Raw genomic sequence first — 15,686 nt, 5'->3', positions numbered from 1 at the left:
GTAGAAGCTTTTCAGATTAGCTTCTGAATCCTTTTGATGTGACCCTAACAGTCTTTGATGGTTAGAAGGAAAAAAATTTAATGTATTTGTCATATTTGTCTGGTCCTTTACATAAAGGTCCTTATGTTGTACAGAACAACAGGAGCGCCTAAGTCTTCAACACTTTATCATACTTTACATTGTCAGAATGTTGGACTGAAAACTTTTCATAGCAATCTGACTCTGTAAAAAAAATTCTTAGAATGGGTCAGCATCTATACTCAATGTATTTATTTAACTCACAAGCAAGGAAAATGGGGGACATGATGGAAACATGGGAACAGAGGGCCAAAACCAGAAATAAAGTATAGCACAAAGACATACTCTTTGGAATTCAATATTTAATATTATTAATTAATAACATTTCATTTAATATTATTGAGTTGGCCAAAAATTTCTTGCAGATTTTTCCATAAGAGCTTAAAAGAAAATCCGAAATGAACATTTTGGCCAAGCCTATACTAACAGGACACTGTTAATAGCAGCTTACTAAGGTTAGATGTTTTCACTGAACGGGATTAAATTTGAAGGAGCTATTGAACTTGACTAAAGTAATATATGCTACTAATTAACGTTCATGGAACGTTTTTAAGTAGACTTTAAGAAGCAATTTTGGGAAAGAAATTATCTGGACACAAATAGATTGCCTGGACTAGAACTGTAAGTATAGGGTAGGCTGAAGATATAGATTCTTCATTTGGACTCATGTCTGAAGATCTACTACATAATCGATCATGTATTAATTAATAGTAATAAAAATTTCCAGCACCCCACAAATAAAGTTTATATTAAATAAGTAAATATGATGAACTGTGGACCTAGATAGAATTTGGTGGCAAGAAAAACGTCATTCTCTCTAGCAAATAGAAAAGCAGAATTCACTTGATATTTTTTTAGAAAGACCTTTTTTTTAAGAAAAACAATATTTCTATCAGAAGTCTACTGATTTCAGCTGAAGAACTCAATAGTTTATCTCTATTTTAAATTAGTTCTAATACTGCTGAAAAATGTTATATACCCACAAAATTTTTTGTGTGGCATTTTGTTCTTCTACTATTTAGCAATTTAGCAACACAGTTCTAAGGAATGAGAGTTCAGTTTCACTCTTTATGGCATTTATATTTTATTAGCATCCAAAGGATTAGCTGGAAACTTGGAATGGACATATTGTGTTACTATTACTAAATGAATTCAGAAAGTCTTTAATTATACTAGGTTACCCACCCTCATCTTTCCTTCTTAAGGTGCTATTTCATACATTTAAGGTTCATAGTGAACCACTCACTATGGTAGTAGAGACAAATAGGTGTAGGGTAAAGAGTAAAACAGATCTAATTCTGATGCCAGTTAAACTGTGTTACCTTGGTTAAATACTTACTTCTCTGAATATGTTTTCTTCTATGGAAAGCAGAAGGTAATAAAGCCTGCTCTGAATAGTACTCTTTAACTGAAGTGGAATTGAATGAGATGGCATACATAAAATACTGTCAACTGATACTAGATGCTCAGTAAGTGCTAGTTCTTATTCCCTTATGATGCCAGTGCCTTATTACTAATGGTGTCTGTTTACTGCTTCAGTTAAACATTTATAGAATGCCTAACACATGCTAGGCACTGGGCTAGATACAAAGGTAAAGAGGAATAAGATCTGGCCCCTGCATTCAAATAACTCAGAATCTATTAAGGAAGACAAACATGTGAAAACTTATTTTGCTTGAACAGAGTTGAGAACCACCAAAGATAAGTTACAGTCTTTGTCCTTGATGGTAAATACTAACTTAATTGTAAAAGTATAACAGAAACTAAAATGTTAGATTTTGCATCAATCTAGAGTATGTTTGCAAAATAAGCTTTATTCTTATAAACTTTAAAATAGCCTTATAAATAGAACATATTTCTATACTATCTTAAGGTATATTCATTCTTAAGAGACTTTTTGTTTTATGTAACAAATAATAAATGTGATATTTTCAGTAAAAGTTGCATCTCGGACAAACAAAAAGGCCAAAAAAAAAAAAAAAAAAAAAACCAACACCCAACTGCCACTTCTGAAGAGCTGGGAGCCAAAACAGGGGGTCAGAGCAAAAGCAATGCATTGCATATACCTCTATATGCAACCTGCAATGCAGGAGACCCCAGTTCAATTAGTGGGTCAGGAAGATCCCCTGGAAAAGGGATAGGCTACCCACTCCAGTATTCTTGGGCTTCCCTGGTGGCTCAGCTGGTAAAGAATCCACCTGCAATGCGGAAGACCTAGGTTCAATCCCTGGGCTAGGAAGATCCTCTCGAGAAGGGAACAGCTACACCCACTCCAGTATTCTGGCCTGGAGAATTCCATGGACTGTATAGTCCATGAGGACTGTATATAGCCCATGACAGAGGGACTTTCACTTTCACTTTTTCACTATACGCACCACCAAAGTGGTGAGAAAACATCTAAGTCACCCCTCCGCTCCAACCCTTGAACACACCCATTTCCTCACCCCACATAAGGAATCTGAAATTTCTATTGACTGGTTAAGGCCAAGAGCCCTGGTTGATATCAGTTCTAACAATTTTTATAAAATATATTAATCCAAATATGATTGTATAAAACATTTCATAATGCACTGCATTTTCCATTGCAGTAAATTTTTCTAAACTTGCAATTGCCTTAATTTGGTCTTTTCACAGGTTCAGGTAACCCCTTTTGAAATGTGCAATTTCTTATACAAGTGGCAAGATTTTTTATACAATTTTCTTAGAGGACAATAATTCTATGTTATTCTTGCTAAATAATAACTGAAAAGAGAAAAATTCTGAAAATGTCTTAATACTGTAAAATCCATTAACCTAAGAGGGATCTTTGTTCCCAAAGGAAAATAAATCCTGTGATTACATGTCAAAATTTATCCTTGAGAGCATGAAATCTGCATATTTATTGCATTGTCTTGAATAAATACTATAAGAGGATTACAAAGTATAAAACTTGAATGTTCTATTAATCCTGATTATTTTAAAGTACGTATTTCTTTAAAATGTTAAATATCTAGGAAAATTGGTTTCATAAACCACACACTACTAGCCTTACTTGATGCATTTAAAACACAGTGGTGATTTTTAATACCTGTCACAATCTAAAGTGAAAGTGAAGTTGCTCAGTCGTGTCTGACTCTTTGTGACCCCATGGACTGTAGCCTACCAGGTTCCACCATCCATGGGATTTTCCAGGCAAGAATACTGGAGTGGGTTGCCATTTCCTTCTCTAGGAGATCTTCCCAACCCAGGGATTGAACCCGGCTCTCCTGCATTGTAGGCAGACGCTTTACCATCTGAGCCAACAGGGAAGTCCAATCTAATGTCCTCACAAATATGTGCAGTTAAAACAAATCATGGTCAGTTTTGGCTATTTTGAAGATGGCTATCAAATTATTAAATTTAAATATAAACTAAGACTGATATTTAGGTTTATATGACTAAGTTCCCAAGAGATTCAGTTAATTGCTTGCAAATTTTACTTAGAGCTTACAAAATCCCTAATATAGGGGTTCATATAATATGTTATTGGTAAATAGTTATAGGCAAAGTTATATTTATGCTACTAAGTATGATATTAAAGAGAAATCTTGAGATTAAGACTTCATCTCTCCTAGGGCATTTTACTGAAGGCACACGTTCATATTAGTCAACACTGAAAAATACCCTGTTTTTAATCTTTGGACAAAGATAATTTTTTTGATACAGACATCATTTTCTCAAGTATTTTCTCCTAAGTACACACATTTTAAGAAGTCAATGAAATCAAAGGCTTACACACATTTTAAGAAGTCAATGAAATCAAAGGCTTTCCACTATTTGTCTTCATCTCTCCTCACCCTATTCTCCATCTTTTTTATTTCTTCAAGTATATGTTTATTATTGGCTGAGGCAGGGAAAGAGAAGAATGACACAAGCCACGTGGAAACCCCACCTCTATTCTGTCTTCCGTCAAGTTGTGGAGATGAGGCTGTTAGTAGGATAGCAAGTCCCCTAGAACCTGAGCTCTGTGGAGAAACATGAGCTGGGTCTTTACGGCTATACTAGCCTTCCACTAGTCTACAGATCCCTGAAGTCCCCAGACAAAGTTTGGAGAGCTAGAGAATCACAAATTTAAAAACAAAATTCTAATTTCTTTAGAAGGCATTTGTCTTTTTTCTAGTACATATCCAGTAGTTAAAAGCCATTTTTCTGAGACATTTTATTAAACTCAAAAAATTGTTGAGAGTGATGAGAAACTGAGGGAGTCATTATTACTTATTATTAATAAGGTATTACTTATGACGTGTTAGCACTGTAAAGGGCTTTGCTCACAATTTATTTAGCCTTCACTCCAGCCCTATGAGGACATACTATGGTTTTCCCTGTTTTGGAGAAGAAAATGAAGCTTAAAGGGGCAAAGCAAGTAATTTGTTTCTAGTCATACAAATTAAGGGGCTTTCCTGGTGGCTCAGATGGTAGAGAATCCGCCTGCAATATGGGAGATCTGTATCAATCCCTGGGTTGGGAAGATCCCCTGGAGAAAGAAATCGCAACCCACTCCAGCATTCTTGCCTGGAGAATCTCCATGGACAGAGGAGCCTGACGGGCTACAGTCCATGAGGTCACAAAGAGTCAGACACAGCTAAGCACAGTGTATACAAATCAAGAGGGCTAAAACTTGAATCCAATCAGTTAGATTCCAAAACCTGTGTCCTTAAGCTCTATCCTATCTAACCTATATCTGTATGGTAACAGCTATTTGGTTACTTTTGAGTGAGATAATTAATAAGCAGAGTGGTTATTAGTGACCCTGAAATATTCATGATGTCACTGGCAACCAAAACCCTAATGCTTACATACACATGTACATGTGTGTGTATGGATATATATATTTAATTATATTTCCAATTCCATACCTGCTATCAAGGTAACCAGCCTGGTACATATCCTTCCATCTTTTTTTACTATACTCATACTACTATCTGTCACACTATTAACACACAACTATGTATGCTCATATTTTTTTACAGGTTTTCAGGTTAGTTTTTTTTCATAAAAATATGAGTCTATCCTATAAACATTATCCTCATAGATCTTTTTCAAGTGAAAATATTAGAGAAGTATGAAACAGGGAAATAAATGATGTTTTATTTCCTCAGTATTTATTTATACATTAAAATAGTCTTGATTTAAGGTAAATTACTCAAATCATAATCTGTACATTGCAGAGGTTTTCATATATTGCCATCATATTTTGACAACAAAGACTAGAATATCAAAGCAGGGTCATGCTTGCCTTTACCACTGGCTATTTATAAATCCAAACATGGTGGGCTCTCAAGGAACCTGGCCATCTGCCACCCTATGACAATCTTGCGGAAGACTCATGCTCTGGAGATGACAGAGATTCCCGATATTCCAAGGTTGACTTTAAAAGTTAAAGACCTTCTTTAGTAATGTGCCGAAAATCACATGATAGTCAAAGCACTCACCTTTGGACCTGGTAATCCAGGTAACCCAGGATTTCCATGTGGCCCTGGTGTGCCCTACAAATAGAAAAAAAAATTCAGATCATTCTCAGATCTAGATACAAGTAAGTGTTTATAACAACATTCAAATAAATATTACATGCTTCATTAAAATGGATATGTTATTTTACAAAGCTCATTATCTCTTCTGAGGTCTTGGATATTTCAGTCTTAGAAAAGACACCGATTATAGAGCAGAAATGTGGTTTCTGTTTTTTGCTTCAAAACACTGCTTTGAGGTGTTTATGTCCCTTATTTACCACTTCTATCTCCAGCCACATTGTTCAGTGCTACTTCTAAAAGTTGTGCAGAGTAAGAAGCCCCAAAATAACAAAGTGCAATTGTTTTACTCTCCTCTCAACATCCAGTAACCCGTTCTGCACTTGGGTTTTGTTTATGCTATGATGCGTGCCTTAAGTCTTACCTCATTTAACCTTGCCCCTCCTACACCTGCTCAAATCATGTTCAAGTGTCAACTGTGATACCAGCTTTAAAGCCTGGCTATACCAGCATGAGCTGATTTCTCTTTACTACTCAATCCCACAGAAACTGCTACATATAAAATTAATTTGCAATTAATTATATGTTGCCTTGGGACAATTCTATTATTTTAATATTTTATTGCTATTTTAACTTCTTCATGACATGTGCTGTTTAGTTCGAGGATTATAAATTCTTTGAAAGGCAACTGTCTTTAATATTACCAGTGTAGTACTTAGCACATATCAGACTCCCAATGAATATCTGTCAATTTAGGGAATTCCCTGGTGATCCCGTGGTTAGAATCTGGTGCTTTCAGTGCCTGTGGTCCAGTTTTAATCCCTGGTGGCAGAACTGAGATCCCACAAGCCATGCAGCATGGGAAATTTAAGAAAAAAGTGGCATTTGTCCATTTGAATTCAATAATTGCTTCTATTTACTAAATACCTACTATATGTAAGTAACTTGTTACTGCTTTTTTTTTTGTTATTATTATTACTAATCCATATAACAATCCTGCAGGGTGGTTATTTATTCCCCTTTACAAAGGGGTAAACTTAGGTTCATACAACCAGCAAGTAGAACAAGGATTCAACTCCAGAAAGCCTTTCAGGTCTCCAAGGCTTCTATACTCATGTGGGCTTGGAACCCACCTTTGTACCCTTCGGCTATGTAGTGGTTTAGTTGCTAAGTCATGTCCAACTCTTGCGACCATATGGACTGTAGCCTACTAGGCTCCTCTGTCCATAGGATTTCCCAGGGAAGAATACTGGAGTGGGTTTCCATTTCCTCCTCCAGGGGATCTTCCTGACCCAGGGATTGAACCCAGTCTCCTGCACTGCATGAAGATTCTTTACCAACTGAACTATGAGGGAAGACTCTTCCTTCAGTTATACCTCTATCTTAACACAGAAATACTTAATATTTATCTGTTTGTTTCACTTCTGAATTAACAGAGCATTGTGTTTCAGAAGGGGGAGGAGTGATAGCAATGCAAACATGGAAAGTATATCTAGCAAGATGAAAACTAAGGGAAAAAATTAGATTTCATGAACTCTCATTTGTGTAGTCTTCAAAAATAAATTTTTCAATAAAGTAGGTGGGAAAACTTATGAGGATTAACAAATGAGTTGTTGATGTAGATGTGGGACCAACAGGTATAAAGTATTATCCCACAGAGCTCATTAGTGCAAGAGTGAGCAAGGACAAAGACTTTAGGAAAAATTAGCATCAGTGAAAGTCTGGGACTTTAAAAAAAAAAAAGATAACTTGCTGTTTGTTGCCAAATAAGATAAAATCTAGGGAGAGGAAAGGTTAAGTTGTGGAAGAACAGCCTTAGCAGTGGAGAGGGAATGCAATTAATGCAAAGGGGAACTTGGTCCCTCAGAAAGCAAAATCCAGGGTCTCCTGACAGAGGAGGACAGAAATGGTTTGGTGGCTGGAGGAGAGTGGACAAGTTTAGAAAACACTCTTGAGAGGAACGTGGTAGGTCATCAACTATAGAGAAAGAAAACAAATGTTAAACAGCTAGAGCAGAGTAAGCATTCATCTGGAGCCTCACATCAACAAGAGCTTGATGTGAATATGGACCATTTAAATTAGCATTTTAGGGTGAGTTTTACATTAATTTGTTTATATGATAAGCAAAAATTAGGAAAGTGGATTATACATGGTATTTACATTTGTCTTTATAACATACAACCACAATTCCTTTTCTAGCTCTTTGAAGAATTTCTGCTAGTAAAAGTTCACTTTTTTTTTTGAGGTTTGAAAGAAATGAATTCTAACACAGCAATAAACCTTTTGTTGGACTTGCTTAATGTAAAAAACTACTGCTACCCTTGAGGAAGCTTTTTTCCTCAGGACAATTATTTTTTCAGTTTATAACTCCAATATTTTCCACTATGTAATCCAGGAATGCACTATTTTAAGGCTGCCCACTCTTCTTCATTTCCCAAAGTAAATGATCCCCACCTTGGACTATCAACTACAGATGAGATCACTTTATAACTAAGAATAATGTTACAAGTAGCACCAAAACAATCACTAATCTACAAATTTGATTATCTTTTTGGGCATGTTCACAGAGAATACTTTGGTTGGGTGTTTACACTCAAATAAGTGGCACATGTTCCCAAGCTTCTCTTGAATTGGCAAAGGTCATGCTAAGTTTGACAATCCAGGCGGATTTCCAGGGGAAGTACAGACTGTACAACAGTAGGAAAAGCATACTGGAAAGCTACCAACTCTAACAGCAAGTGAGAAATGCAGCCCATCCACTTACCCGTGGACCTCTCTTTCCTGATGGACCTGGGATGCCTGCTGGGCCAGGGGGACCCTTGGAAAACAAATGCTGAGATATTAGACATGATAACAGATACATCCTTTCTCACAAGTCTTGTGAAGATTTCACTGCAGGGCTCTTTTTTGGTCCCCAGTTACTAGCTGATGATGATTTTAAAATAACATGAAACCCCTCACCTTAATCAGCAGGAGTGAGAGTTGAAACTCAAATGTCCTCTTTAATCTGGTCAGATATGGCAGCAGGAAGTCTATGACTTATGGTTATGGCCACTGTATCTGGTTTTTACAGGAACCATAACTAGTAGTTTTGTGGGTAGTTTTTTACCTAAATTTACTTTTACTACTGAAGGAGGAATTCAATTTAGGGTTTGGAGACCAACAACTACAGGTTTTTTGTGTTTTTTTCCAAACACATTTCAAAAGAAGACTTGCCTTGAAAAACTAAAGCACTGACCATTTTATGTTTTCTTAGAAGACTTAAGATCTGTGTAATGTGTTAAACTGTTACTATGAGATCCTTCTAGTATGTGAAAGTTGCTCAGTTGTGTCCAACTCTTTCTGAACTTATGGACTATACACAGTCCAAGGAATTCTCCAGGTCAGCATACTGGAGTGGGTAGCCATTCCCTTCTCCATGGATCTTCCCAACCCAGGGATTGAACCTAGGTCTCCTGCATTACAGACGGATTCTTTACCAGCTGAGTTAGTATATTCAGTAATATATCTGCCCTACACAAAATGCAGCATACCAGGAGGACAATAGAGTTAAATGGTTTTATAAAAACAAAATCAATTTTAAGTAAAAACAGTAAAAATGTAAAAACAGATCAATTTTAAGGTATTCTGAGTTCTTTAAATGTCACTTCTGAAATATATCAAATAAGCAATAGGAAACTACTACTTTGCTTCCACATATTATGCCTTATATTATCTTTTTTTACCTTACTTTAACAATCAACGGGTGGAGGAATAAATATTCATTCACGATATGATTACTATATATTCATTCATTCATGTCTATTCATTTCATTGTTACTGAGCACTCTGCCGGCATGGCATTATTCTTGATGTCTCAGAGCACACATACAGCTATGCTTTACATTTATATACAATGTTTTACAAATATTCATTCATTACTGCAGTAAAATACTAGGAACTTTGATATTAAACATGTCAAGGTTAAGATATTAGCCCTACCATTAACAGATAGCATGACCTATTGCTCTTCATTGTCATGTAGCATTCTTCTCTTTGAAACTTTCTCCTTTATTGATGTTACAGTCATTTTTCAGTCTTCTAATGTTCTTTGTATATTTCAAACTGTCCATTTTCCTTTTTATTTTGCCTTTTTCTACCCCTTAACAAAAACCTTTCAAGTATCCTTTAATATTAAAAAAGTAATATTTCTCTTTCAACCACATAAAAATAATATTTCTATTCTCCATCCTGAACTCTTCAAATACTTTGAGAATTACTACTATATCACTGGCTTCCATCAAAACTTGACTTTCACTTATTTAAAAAAAAAATTAAAACTCTTTTCAAATTAGTTCTGGTTCTACTTTTATCCTCAGAACTTAACAGCTGATGATTTTAAGTCCTCTAAAATAAAAACTAAAAATAAAAAACAATGCAAAATTAAAATATCTAGTTTGGTTTACTGCCCTATCACGCTACTTTGTGACAAAAGAAACACTACTACATTCACACTGAAAAAGCAATTATTACATTCATATTAGGTAGTGGGGGTGGGGGAAAAAGTATATTTATGCTGTGATTAAAATATTTGAATTAATTAGCAATAACTAAAAATAAATTTTAACTTGTCTTCACAATTTTTCATTTCCATATCTTTGGGAATAAGTTATTAATAGGCATTTCCTAGAAACCAGGGAAGAAAAGCAATTTTATATGATATGACTTTTTTATGAATTATTTCCTATAAGTGAAGTACTAGAAAAGGCACTTTAACTTTCAGATTATTAGTTATTAAGAGAAAGTATAATTCAGTTAAAGAGCAATGCTATGGCCATCACCCAATTTAGAATCAAATAATGCTTCAATCATTTACTTGCTGAATGACCTTAGACAAGTCAGCTACTCTTGCTAAGACTTAGTTTTCTCATCTTTATAATCTTGATGATATTATAGTGGGCATTAAAGTCATTGTATATAAAATACTTGTAATTATGTCTGATATAGAGCAATTAACCATAAACTATAGAGGAATTTTGTAAAGGTATGCATGGAGCACAAGGAGTTCTCAATGTTAGTTACAATATTATTATTACTAAGGTAATATACTGAAGCAAATGTATCCAATACTTGTAAGAGATAGTAATGTCTGGTCGATCTTGGAAGTCTTGCATATAAACTTCTTTTTATAGTTCACTCACTCATTGATTCATTCACTTACTCAATAAACATTAGTAAGAATCAGAGCCTCCCAGAGCTGACAATGAGATAAAAAGACACCCATTAACAAATAAACACATAATATGCATTTTATTTAGTGATATGAAGAAAAGAACAAGCAACCAAGAGAGATCAACATAGTGCACATAATTTATATTGTGCTATGAGAGAATGTGTCTCTGAGGAAGCTCTAAGTTAGACCTAAAAAATGAAGAGGAATGAGGAAAGAGGAGAAAGTAAAATTTGAAAATAGGAATAAAATGAATGACAGCATGAGTAAAATAAAACAAACAAAAAATACAATCTTATTAAGGAGCTAAAAAAAGCCAACAGTGGAAGTGAGCAAAAGTGGAACAAAATGATGTTGCAGAGGAAAACAGGGGCCAGATGACTGCATGGGTCATGATAAAGACTTTTAAAATTTATTCTAATTGCTATACTCTACTGTCACTGAAGAATTTTAAGCAGATAAATGACATCATCTAATTTACATTCTAAAATGGATCACTAGAGAATTTCTATAAAAGATAGCAGAATGAGAACATTTTTAAAACTACCCTCCTTCCCTTAAAAACCCACTGAAAACAACAAAAAATACCAAAAGAAAAAAACTTCTCTGATGAAACAAGGAAACAACCACAACCACAAACCACAAAATATGAAAATTATCTTTCAAATAGTGAGACATTTTGAAATAAGGAAAGATGCCGAAAGATGACTAAAAACAAAAAACCCTCCTCAGACCTCAAACCTGGGACGGGCTACAGATATCTAACAGTATATCAGTCCAGAAGGTTCATTCCAATGATCCTTTAATGACAATAGCTAAGTTCAAGGGAATGGTAAAGCCACAGGGACTATAATTCATGACCCTGCAAAGATCCAGTTCAAACAACCAAGAGTAAGGAAGATAGAGCTGAAAAGGAAGAACCCATCATTTTGATGATCTACAATAAATCTCCTAACCTCAGGAGATTTCTGGTGGAGGGAGGAGGTAAAAGAGAAGAGTATAAATCATCATATCACTTCTCAGACTGATACAGAGGGCTTCATGTGCATGAAAATGAGAGGAGATACATTTCTGGGTAGAGGACAAAGTACATATCGAAAGATGGCATTGAAGGCAACAACCTAAATTTGATGCTGTGTATACTCCACCTTACTCCCTTTTGCCTCTCCCTATACCATTCTCCAAAATCACTGCAGACGGTGACTGCAGCCATGAAATTAAAAGACACTTACTCCTTGGAAGGAAAGTTATGACCAAACTAGATAGCATATTAAAAAGCAGAGACATTACTTTGCCAACAAAGGTCCATCTGGTCAAGGATATGGTTTTTCCAGCGGTCATGTATGGATGTGAGAGTTGGACTGTGAAGAAAGCTGAGCACCGAAGAATTGATGCTTTTGAACTGTGGTGTTGGAGAAGACTCTTGAGAGTCCCCTGGACTGCAAGGAGATCCAACCAGTCCATCCTAAAGGAAATCAGTCCTGGGTGTTCATTGGAAGGACTGATGCTAAAGCTGAAACTCCAGTACTTTGGCCACTCCATGCGAAGAGTTCACTCATTGGAAAAGACCCTGATGCTGGGAGGGATTGGGGGGCAGGAGGAGAAGGGGACGACAGAGGATGAGATGGCTGGATGGCATCACCGACTCGATGGGCATGAGTTTGAGTAAGCTCCAGGAGTTGGTGATGGACAGGGAGACCTGGCGTGCTATGATTCATGGGGTCGCAAAGAGTTGGACACGACTGAGCGACTGAAATGAACTGACTGATACCATTCTAAAACACATAGTGGCCCAAATACAGTTGTCTCTATTTTAAAAATGAGCAATAACCAGAAAGAAACCAGCAAGGGACCTATACATTTTGAGGGGAGGGGGGAAGTGTGAGGACAGAAACATAAATTAAAAGTAGATGAAAATTTTTTTACCAGAAAAGGATTACTCCATGCAGAGAAAGAATTGCATATAGTTCATTATAAATCCAAAGAATTTCAAGATGCTGTTTTTCTACAAAAAGAGCTCAAAGAAGAGTCATAAAAGACAAAAATAACAACTAAGGTAATGAAATGTGAGCCAAAAGAGCTTAAAGATTGAAAAAGCAAAAAAAGAAAGAATTATAGGCTAAATCCACATCAGAAGCAATAACAGCTGACCACAATTGAAAAAATCAGTTAAGGAGTATGGATGCAGTTAACTGAATTTACATAAAATAAAATGGAAAAAGGCAAACACATGGACATCATTGTAGAGAAGATAATAAATACTATCATCACAAAGGACTTTTAACACGTGTATACTGGTGTGCCTGAATATAGAAAAATGGATAAGAAAAATACCTGACAATACAAGGAGAGATGTTTCTTTAATAAGTAAAAAAGAAAAAAAAAACACAAAACTTCAGATCAAAAGAGTACCAGAAAAAACTGACACAGAACCTAATAGTTTTAGTGAAATGAACTTCAAAGATATCAAAAGAACAAGGGTATGTAGATGAAAACCAGGCACCAGCAAGTAGGAAGGATCAGGCTGTCCTCAGGCTTAATCCACTTCAAGAAGCAGTGCAAAATCTCTACAAAGTTCATCATTTCATCACCATTTACTCTCTCATACACTTTATAAAATTTACCTTTAGACTTCTACACTATGCTGAAATCATTATCAAAAGTTCAATAACAACTTTCCCACCAGAAGATCCAAAGGATTTCCTCTACTTTTTCTCAGTCTTTAGCTTTCAGCACCACTTATCAATTTCTTTTCCAAACTCTCATCTTTGGCTTTTATGATACTATATTATGGGCTTCCCTGGTGGCTCAGGCAGTAAAGAATCTGCCTGCAATGCAGGAGACCTGGGTTTGATCCCGACCCTGGGTCGGGAAGATCCCCTGGACAAAAGAATGGCTCCCACACCACTATTCTTGCCTGGAGAATTCCACGGACAGAGGAGCCTGGCAGGCTACCATGGAGTTACAAAGAGTCAGACACGACTGAGTGACTAACACTAACTATATTGTTCTGTCCCATCTGTCTATCCTGTCATATTTCTGCTTTGTTTTTCCTTCTATAACCACAAAGCAAACATTCCTTACAATTTGGCCCTTGACTCTATGCCAAGTCCTTTCCTTGCCAATTTCTTGACTCTATAATACTGATGGGAAAACTCCCATAATCTATACCCCCTACGTTGACTTCTCTTTTCACTTCACCTTCTTCAACTCTTTCAACAGCTTACTGATTTGCCAACAGCACCTTAAATGTTTTAACTTGGTTTCTTCTCCTAAAATCAACTTCCTGTTTTAATTATTGGTTTTTATATTGGTATCACCAGTTTCTCAACCCACAGGCTTAAAACCTTAGAGCCACCTTGATTCTCTTTCTTTTCATTTGGTCCCTAAGTCCAATTAATTTCCTAGTTCTCCCAAACCTTCCTTTAAGATATCTCTTGAATGCTACTTTTCTTTTGCATTTTTACTGCTGTCATCCTAGATAATGTCCTAGTTTTGTAACATCCAGATGATAACAGGAATTTCCTGTCTGTTATGGGCACTGCCACCAGACTGACTTCCCTATTCATACCTCTTAGAAACCTACAAAATTCCCCACTGAGAACAAGATAAAGTCAGAACTATCAGTTTGAAAATTGAGACCTCTACAACCTGTATAGGTCTACCTTGGCCTTACATTTATCTACCATTATTCAGCCTCATATTGTGAAAGAGTTTGACTTTTAGAGGCAGAAAACCTACCTCTAGGGTCAAAATCCTGGGTCTATCATTTATTGGCATGTGGTTATGAACAAGCAAACAAATTACTCTGGGCTTCAGTCTCTCCACCTGAAAAATGAGGGTAATAATACCAAACGTACCAAGTTTTTCTAAGATAACGAACATAAGGGGCATGGCAGAGTTCCTGCCACAGGTAAAAATCTCAATAAATGATAGCAATTTTGCTGTTTTTCCTACATAAAAGATACAACAGTTTCTTTCACCTATCAAAATCATATCCATTCTTTGAGGTCTAGGTTCTAAGTTTGCCCACAAGAACCTATCCTGAACAGCTCAGCCTTAAGGAATCTTTCAAAGAGTTCTCCTCAAAAGTTTTTTTCTTACCTTTGAAAATGTGTACTCCACATGTTTAGTTTGCATCTCTCAGGGGCATGTATCTTACTTGACCACAAGGCAAGGTTATAAATGTACTTCTGTATCACTATTACCACAATGTAACCTCCTTCTGAGCAGTGACTCTGTTTTACACAATTTATGTTTCTGCTTTGCCCATAGGAGAGACTAAGGAAGTATCTGTGGAGTATTATTGCTTCACCTACCAACCAATGCTGAAATAACTGTTTCTGGATTTAGAGCAGGGATTAATACTCATCTGTGACATTTTTTGAAGAAGCTAAACAACTTCCTTAACTGTTAAATATGACCTGCCTTGTGGCTCAATTTTACTACTAGTATTTTGATAACTGTCATAGCTGAAAAGTTATTTCTCTATAATATATTCTTCTGATTTTATTAAATCCTTTAAACATTCACCTTAAGCATTGCTCAATACCTATCAAGTTACTTTGAGTAATAACCATGAAGGAAACACAAACTAAGCAAGTGGCATCATCTCTTGTTCTATGGTTTCTGGAACTAAACAAATGTCTCAAATTTTACTTCCATCAAATCAAGAAATACCTTATGATATATTTTATCCTGCTTGCAATTTAAAAAAAGATTTCTAAAAATATATAAGTTGATTGTTTAAAGGTATTCAAAATATGAAAGGCAAAAACATGTTTCTAATGTGATTTTAAATAGCTTTAAATGAGTCTTAAATGATTTAAAAATCATCCATCTGTAATTGCACCTATGTGACAAAAGAATTTCAGAGCTAAAATAATCAATCTATTATCTCATAGCTTTGTTAA

The 15,686-nt window shown here is 35.7% G+C and overlaps 1 protein-coding gene across 8 annotated transcripts in view; it reads right to left on the bottom strand.

Annotated features, from left to right (window-relative positions):
* The window catches only part of COL24A1 (collagen type XXIV alpha 1 chain), a 382,349-nt gene that overhangs the window by 329,661 nt on the left and 37,002 nt on the right, over positions 1 to 15,686 (bottom strand). For all 8 annotated transcript variants that reach the window (XM_043877542.1, XM_043877547.1, XM_043877541.1 and 5 more), the window contains 2 exons: positions 8,329 to 8,382; positions 5,529 to 5,582 (listed from right to left, as the gene is read on the bottom strand). In XM_043877542.1, the coding sequence (XP_043733477.1) occupies positions 5,529 to 5,582; positions 8,329 to 8,382 (108 nt within the window). The remainder of the gene's footprint in view (positions 1 to 5,528; positions 5,583 to 8,328; positions 8,383 to 15,686) is intronic.

Source organism: Cervus elaphus, chromosome 20 (genome assembly GCF_910594005.1).
Source record: "Cervus elaphus chromosome 20, mCerEla1.1, whole genome shotgun sequence".
In the NCBI taxonomy this organism is placed as follows: domain Eukaryota; kingdom Metazoa; phylum Chordata; class Mammalia; order Artiodactyla; family Cervidae; genus Cervus; species Cervus elaphus.
This window is presented reverse-complemented; position numbering and strand designations above follow the sequence as displayed.